Genomic DNA, 8,255 nt, shown 5'->3' with positions numbered 1-8,255 from the left:
AAGCTGAAGCCAAGTTAAATGACACATTTATGTATTATCTCAATCCTAAAGGTTGGATTAACAATTAGTTCATGAAAACATGTTTCATTTTTTTAAAATTCAATTTGCTATGGATTCAAAAGTTGGTAAAACCATGTCTAAGAAAGAGTGAACACAAAAATCCTCCTAAGTAATTATTTGTGTGTCCAACATGATCAACATAGATACATCTTATTTTCATCAACCACATGCCACAATAGGCTTTGAGGAACAAAAACTTCTCCTTTTCCCTAAATGTATTAGAAATTGTACAAAATAAGAGCTAACTTTCAAGGAATGGGATGAATAACAACTTTCCCAGTGGCTCTTCCAGTTTCAAGATAAGAGAAAGCATCCACAACCTTATCAAATGAGAATGGTCCCTTTGGATCTATCACTGGTTTCACCTTCCCACTTTCCAAGTATGGGTTCAGTTTCTTCAACATCTCTCCATTTGATGTCACCACAAATCTAAAACCTGGTGGAGTTACTGCCCCTGTTAGCACTACCACACTCCCACCTTCCTTCACTACCTTCACCGCCTTTTCACCCTGACCTGTAGTCAGTACCAAGAGGAGGAGATAGTTGTTAGTAGAAGCAGATCCAAAATCTAATTAAAATCGATGGAAGATTCTTAGCGCTGAAAACATTGTAGAAGAATTAACCTAAATAGCAGCCCTCTCAACAGCTTAAACTAAAGATAACCGTCAGATGTATAATCTGTATATAACCATTTATAATCAGTACATAATTTATGTAGACCGGCTAGAGAAAGTACATAATGAATTGGGCGGGCTATTTATGTAAAGATCCCAACATTGTACTTATGAAATGATGAGTTCAGAATTTATCAAGGAAATTTTGCAATTGTAGTTTTTGATCATCAATTGATTCAAAATATGCAGTTTTAATCTTTATACTCGTGAATGTTCACTATTATTAACTGTTAAACTATTTAGTTACCTATGTGTTATGTTAAATTTGTACGTGCCTGACAATGCGTTTACAAGAACGGAAATTTTCAAAGTTGAAACTAATTTCTTACCAACTGAATCATAAACAACATCAAACTTGTCAGGCAGATCTTCAAAATTCTCCTTAGTGTAGTCAATAGCTAAATCAGCTCCTAAGCTTTTCAGGAGTTCCAACTTCCCTGTGCTAGAGGTAGCTGCTACTTTAGAAGCACCAAATACATGTTTAGCAAGCTGCATAACAGAAAAAACACGACACATCAGCTTCTATTTTTAGCAGCAGGGGCACATGAAAATATAAAAGGATTGAACATGCAGAAAAGATAGCTAAAGCTACCCAGCCTACGAGATCGTTTACACAAAAATAGGGTAAGAGGCTATTATGTTTATCTTTAAAAACGCCCAATGGATATTGAATCCATATGATGTAATGAGCGAGGTGAAGAAGACGCGTGACTGCTAATTCAGGGGAGTAAATGATGAAGACTGAAAAAATGATTTAATTTGACATTGTCCTCAAATATTCCTACTGAAAGCCATGTCCGTATGTTATCTTTGTAGACGCTAGCACCAGAATATTTAATCTGTTGTAGCGGACAACCTGCCTTATCTTTTGAGTTACTAATCTCACTCTTATGGACGGTTACTCATAGTTATCATTAGGTGACCTGAACACTTCTCTAGAAATCATGCTTTTCTAAAACTGAAAGAATACCTTTAAATGAGACTTATTGAAATGTTCATACCTGGATTACTAGGGATCCAACACCGCCAGCACCTCCCAAAACAAGAATGGATTTGCCAGAAGAAAATCCAGCTTTCTCAAGACCTTCATAAGCAGTCTCAATAGCTAGAGGAAGAGCAGCAGCCTCCGCAAAACTAAGATTCTTGGGTTTCAAAGCAACTAGTTTCTCTTCAACAGCAGTGTACTCAGCTAAGGATCCAAATTGCTTTGGTCCATCTAATGCTTTCTCATGTATATCTCCATATACTTCATCCCCTTCTTTTAATCCCTTTACCTGACTACCAACTTTCACTACCACACCAGCAACATCATAACCTGGCACAGTCTACACAGAAAGAAAATATATGTTTTAGTCCACATATACAGAAATATTATGTGATTTTCTCCTATTTCCTGTTAACTTGTATTGTCACAGAAGGTACACTTTTATTTACTTAATTATAACTTCAACGAGGCCCCAAACTTGTGAGGCTGATTCTTTTCCATGGTCCAAACACACATGGAAATTCTATGTCAACATGTTAAAATTGTGTGGTTATCTCATCTAAAAACTCAAAATGTTAGAAAAATCATAATTTTATTCAACCATTTACATCTTCAACAATTGCAGAATGTTGAGATACATATAATTAAGTAAATAACTATATGTTGTTTCTAACAACTTAAGCTTTTAGATTAGATGTCATACACTTCAACATGGTATCACAACAAGCACAAGTCCTGAGTTCGGTTCTCATTGCCACCCATTATCATAAATAATATCCACGTGCTTGACTCATGAAATGAATCGAACCCCCACACGAGGGGCATGTTCCAATAAAGAATTAAGTAAATGAATGTGTGTTCCCTCTAACAACATAAACTTTTAGAAGAAACGTCACACATAAACACAAGATAGTACAGATAGTCTCTAATTTAATATTGGCCATCGATGAGGGTCACAGAAATCTAAACACTAGTAGTGACCACTGTAGTCATTAACTGAAATAAACACGAAAAATAGTTGAACGTCCTCTGTGCTGAAATCCAAGGAGAAAAGCTGCACTAACACTATAACACAAGTGATAAGAAATGCAAATTTACAATTCAAAAATGGAATTCAAGCCTAACTCAAAGATAACAAGAAAAGGGTGCCTAAACTTACTGGAAGTGGAGAATCAGTGGCCTTAAATTTTCCGAGCCGTCGTTTAAAATCAACAGGGTTAAGAGCAGCAGCAACAATCTTAATCAAGACTTGATCTTCCTTAATGTCAGGAACTGCAACATTGGACTCCAACTTCAAAACATCAACACTTCCATAATCAGTATAACTCCAAGCTTTCATTTCAGAAGGAATAGAAATGCTTGTGGATGTTTCAGCAGCTGCTGCTTGAGAACTAGCAGAGACTCTAAGTGGCAAAACAGTGGAAAAATTGCTTCTTTGAATAAAAGTTTCAGCTTTTTTGCTACCCTTTACTCTAAGAACAGAAATAGAAGAAAATGGAGAGTGAAGAGAAGAGAAAGAAGAGGGTGGATGAAGGGGTTTGAGTTGAAGAGTAGTGGAAGATAACAGAGCTTCCATTGTTCTTCTTTCTTTCCAGCTGGTTTTTTTACCCCTCACTCAGTATTTTCCTCAAACAATTTATGTGCATGATAGATAAGATGAAATGATTGATTTTGGCTTCTATTTTCTTTTTTTTGGGTAGAATTCATTTTCAGCCATCCATTTGTTAGTAAAATAGTGATTTGGAATATCTTGTCCTCATAATTTTCCCTGTTTTTGATGAGGCCATAAGGAAATTAATAGCCACAAACTAAAAAGAGCATTCAAGACACAAAATACTAACATGAGTTGTGGTGAAACGTAGAACTACTTTAAGAAACTCTAGTTCAAGCTAAGAATATGAAGAAAATTTTATACTTTTGAAATGGTCACTCTAGTGTAAATCCGAATTAGTCAAAACTCTAATATGGACTTTGACACCGAGTGTGAATACAAAATAAGAACAACATAATGGGCCTGATGATAACTTTTATTTATTTATTTAAGTATTTGTGAAGTTCTAATGTGTTGGAGATTAATGACAATGGATTTCAAATATAGGATTTGCAATTTTTTAAGCAACTTTTGTTTGTTATATTTATCCCTGACACTTTCTTTTGAAATCGTTAAATCTATGTTGGTTGAATTTTTTAAAAATGTCAAGCGTGTGTATAGATCGTCCAAAAATAATGCTTTTTTGGAGGATCCGACACATAGGGCCCTCTGCTTTCTTTATCTAGTACGACTTTAGTCCATCTAGCACTCTCCAGTCATCTTGTGGAGAAAACAAAAACAAAATGTAGTTATCATGTTGGCTCTCGTTGTTCTACTACTTGGCTTCAAGCCTTCCCGATCGTGCGCATAGTAGCGGGAGCTATAGTGCACCAGACTGCCCCTCTTTTGGCTTTAAGAGAAGCTTGGTAGCTTCATAACCTGTCAAGGAGGTGGCTTTGCCTATCCATAAGGGCAGTAGTATTGACGATCGATTTTACCCTCCATGTTCTCACTGTGAGATGGAAATAAGAGAGGACAACTGAAGAACAATAACATATCCAGTGAAATTCCACAGGTGAGGTCTGGAGAGGACAGATTGTAGCAAACCTTATCCCTACCTTCTGGAGGTAGAGAGGCTGTTTCCAAATGAATCCTCGACTTCTGTACATGGCCAAAAATTTGTGATCGGCCCGAAGAGCCACTCCTACCATACATAGTTGCATAATGAAGATGATCTAACAACTTTTTATTTGAAGGTCAGACATAAGAATGATACAAATTACACACAAATCACTATTTTAATCACAAGATTAACTAGAGGTCATGTATGAGGTTAAAGTGGATCTATCATGTTACTAAAAGGAGCTTGGTTTTTCATCAAACATTTGCTTTCAGTTCATTTCTTCCTGTTTTGGAGCACATTTTGGATGGAGCCCATAATCACAACGTTTGCAGAAGAAAGCCCACCCGTACCCCATCTCCTTGCACCCACTGCAGAGATACACTTGCTGATGTATCAATGCAAGTTCATGCTCATTGTGACTTTCATTTCTGTCTTTCTTGGGCCAACCTGTTGTATTTTTGTCGAGTTGTTGCTGCAAATTCTTTATATGTTCTTCTGTGAAGGGATAGGCTCCTGAGCCGTGCGTCTCTAATAGCTGCCTTACTTGTGTATTCACAGTGAAGCCACTAGGACTAATTGCTATGGCCACTGGAATGCCTACAATGTTGAATCTGCGCGACAGAAATGATCTCCTTTCATCGTCGAAAGGAAGTGCCAACCAGGGCATACTTGAAAAGAAGTTAGTAAAGGAAGACTCATCTTGATCACTAGAGATGAAAATCACTTCAAAATTTTCATCTTTCTTCTTGATTTCTTGGTATGCAGTTTCGAGTTTGGGTTGAAATTCTCGACTTGGGAGACTCCAACTTGCTGCAAAATACAGTACAATGTTGTTCCCTACTAGTTTGTGTACAGGAACCTGAACAAGTACAATGAAAAATAACATGATTAGCAAACACTAACTTCATCAATCCCTTTGAATTGAATTCGCAGTTTCATTCACTTATTTCAACCGACTAAACTTACCTTTAAACCGCCATTTGAAATGACAAAATCTCGATCTGCAGTAACAAGAATGGACTCTAATGTTTGTGCTTCTAGTTTTTTCTTTTTTAAATTAGCCAAAGTAGCAAGCTTTTCTTGTGTGAAAGGAAATGCTTCGTCACCATATTCTTCGACAAATTTAACTGCATTTTGCTGCAGAGTCTTCCCATCTGGACTTAATACGACAAGCTGTGGTAGGAGTTTATGCTCAAAGTACTGAACAAGTCTCTCACAGTTCTTGTCTTTGAAAGGTAAAGCCAACCATGGCATTGCTTCAAAGCTTTCTTTAAAATCCTCATATTTTTCATCCAGAGAAATCAGCACAATTTCAAAGTTGTTTCCTTTATGCTTTTCGTATACCTCTGCTAGCTTCAAGGTGAAATTCTTGCCCCCTCTATGAGTACTAGTTCCGAAATATAGGCAAACTGTTTTCCCTTCAAGCTCAGACACGGAAATCTGTAAACAAGCATGTCGAAAATAAGCACAAAAACTACAATGCATAGAAATGATCAACTCAAGGACATTACCTTGTTCTCTTCATTCGAGATTAAGAAATCGCGTGATCCATAGACCAGAAGAGATCTCAAAGACTGATTTTCTTTAGCCTTCTCTTCTTCCAGCCTCAAGTAATTAATTCTTTCTGATGTAAATGGATAGGCTTCAGGACCAAAGTGCTTGATATATTTAACGCCATCGCTGCTCAAAACTTTGCCTGTCCCGTCAAGAATCACAAGATGTGGAATTGTCCTTACTTTGAACAACTGCTTTAAGTTCTTTCTAGCCTCAACATCAGAAAATGGAACAGCAAGCCATAGCATTTTCTCAAAGTATTCATTAAACGATTCGTCATCTTTATCAGATGAAATGAACACTATTTCAAAATCACCTTTAGGATACAGACTCTCATAAGCTTCCACCAACTTTGGTGTAAACTGGCGACATGGACCACACCATAAACCAGAGAAATACAAGCCCACAATCTTTCCTGTTATGCTGCTCAATGTAACCTACAAACAAGCATAAGATCAGTGTTCCAGTTTGTTTTTGCTCAATCTTTCTTGTTCTTGGATAAGATTATAGAGGAAGTATATACAGTCAAACCTCGTTACAACAGCTTAGAAAAGGTTAATTTAGAAACAATTGAAGGGATAGTGCCATAGTATACATATACCTGTTCGCCGTTTGTACTTATTAGAAAGTCTCTCTCCTTTGAAGACAGTACAACTGTGAGATCATTCGCCATAGCCATAAGTTACTGATTCCTATCTCTCTCTCAAAACTGTACAATACTCAACATGTCCATTTGACATGTTCTGTTTTTATTCTCTCTTAAAGGAAACTTATCAGGGACAACGAGCACTTGCCAGTCAATTTCATCTGAAGGTTCAACCTGGCCGGCCCTGTCACAAATACATATTAAATTGGATTAGAAGTATTATCTGCCTAGACTAAACTTTGAAGGGCATTTTGTTACAATATTATATAATCAAAATAGACTATACAATAGTGACAAATGAAATGGAATATTATTATTTATTAGAATGGACAGTGGCATCTTGATTCCTCCACTGACCAAGATTCCTCATATATGCTGCTTTGTCTTTGGCCTGCCGGCTTCTCCAAATAACATTATTAAATTTCTCTTTGTTTCTGTTATCTTTTATGAGTGTGTTACTGATACAAATGATTTTTTCATCAATTAATCATATAGTAATATTTTCATGTACAGATTATCTTATCATCTGAAGGAGAAAAGTAACCTGTTAAACTTTAAAAGAACTAATTGATGCAAATTCTTATAAGCTTTTCCAGTTCAGGTAAGTGAACGTCATTTTCATGCCAATCGTCTTTACTTGACATCAGAGCCAAGTCCATCCTCGTTTGGGCTCCAGGTTCATGCTCCAATTGGGCGTGGGTGTGAAGGAGGGTGTTAGAGTGGGTTGAAGTCTTACATTGGTTGGGAAACGGACTACTGATCTACTTATATGAACTTGAGCAACTCTCTCTCATGAGCTAACGTTTGACGTTATTGATTACTATTATACAATGTATATGTGCCTTATGTTATAAAAAAAAAACATAGTCATAAAACAAGTTTTAGAAGCCATCAGCCATAATTATAAATTATGCTTTGAAACAAACTCCATCATCACAACACATCCTTCATTTGTTGTTTTTTTGTCTTTGTGTTGCTCTGTGTGATCTTCGTCAGGCCTCAGGATCCATGTTGTTATCCTTTTCTTCTCAAGTACATTTCGGGTGCGGATCAAAGTTACACTCCTCGCAATGGAATGACCATATCTATCCTGTTGGTATGCAATGAACTTTGAAAAACGTGACTTGAGGATTGCTTCCTTTCATTGCTAAACTGAAGAGCTAACCATGGCATTGGTCACTCGCTGTAGATAAGAGACAGATTAAAGCATCAACGCAGAGAGCTTGTCATGCTAGTTATGTCATAGAACTCAAAGCATCATGAATAACATGTATAGAAAGGGTATCATCGCGATCTCAAAGTTCTCTCTGTGTCTTCAGCTTGTCATACATCTCAATCAGCTTCTATTCAAATGATTCACATTCTTTGAAAGAGGTCACTGAAAAATACAGGCCTACAATCTTGCATTCAAGTTAAGCAAAGGAACTCACTATCTAAGAAAACTGGAACAGAAAGTTAATGAGGTTCTATGATATTTGATAATCATAGAACTTCATGCTATTTGACAAAGGTTACCAAACAAAATTATCAATAGAGATGTGTCTTTTCCTGAAACGTCCAGGAAAAGAAGTACTGCAAGAAAATTCGAACACGAACAACATCTTAGAGTGAAACAATCAAAGGTTTCCAGAACCAAGCATCCATAACATTTGGAATGCCGTAAGGATAAAATGATAACATTC

General features: G+C 36.6%; 2 protein-coding genes across 2 annotated transcripts; both read right to left on the bottom strand.

The window, feature by feature from the left end:
- Nucleotides 1-278: 278 nt before the first annotated feature.
- On the bottom strand, nucleotides 279-3,360 carry EO (2-methylene-furan-3-one reductase). The gene is made up of 4 exons (NM_001309363.1): nucleotides 2,879-3,360; nucleotides 1,736-2,059; nucleotides 1,064-1,223; nucleotides 279-574 (listed from the first exon to the last, which is right to left on the bottom strand). The coding sequence occupies exons 1-4, from the start codon at nucleotides 3,293-3,295 to the stop codon at nucleotides 309-311; spliced, it is 1,167 nt and encodes a 388-aa protein (NP_001296292.1). The 5' UTR covers nucleotides 3,296-3,360; the 3' UTR covers nucleotides 279-308.
- Nucleotides 3,361-4,481: 1,121 nt separating this feature from the next.
- On the bottom strand, nucleotides 4,482-8,203 carry LOC101248197 (probable nucleoredoxin 1). The gene is made up of 4 exons (XM_019214075.3): nucleotides 6,529-8,203; nucleotides 5,885-6,364; nucleotides 5,340-5,813; nucleotides 4,482-5,232 (listed from the first exon to the last, which is right to left on the bottom strand). The coding sequence occupies exons 1-4, from the start codon at nucleotides 6,604-6,606 to the stop codon at nucleotides 4,642-4,644; spliced, it is 1,623 nt and encodes a 540-aa protein (XP_019069620.1). The 5' UTR covers nucleotides 6,607-8,203; the 3' UTR covers nucleotides 4,482-4,641.
- Between the last annotated feature and the right edge of the window lie 52 nt (nucleotides 8,204-8,255).

The sequence above is a fragment of the Solanum lycopersicum genome, chromosome 5, assembly GCF_036512215.1.
Source record: "Solanum lycopersicum chromosome 5, SLM_r2.1".
NCBI lineage: Eukaryota > Viridiplantae > Streptophyta > Magnoliopsida > Solanales > Solanaceae > Solanum > Solanum lycopersicum.
The sequence above is the reverse complement of the archived record's forward strand: the minus strand, read 5'-3'. Positions and strand labels throughout refer to the sequence as shown.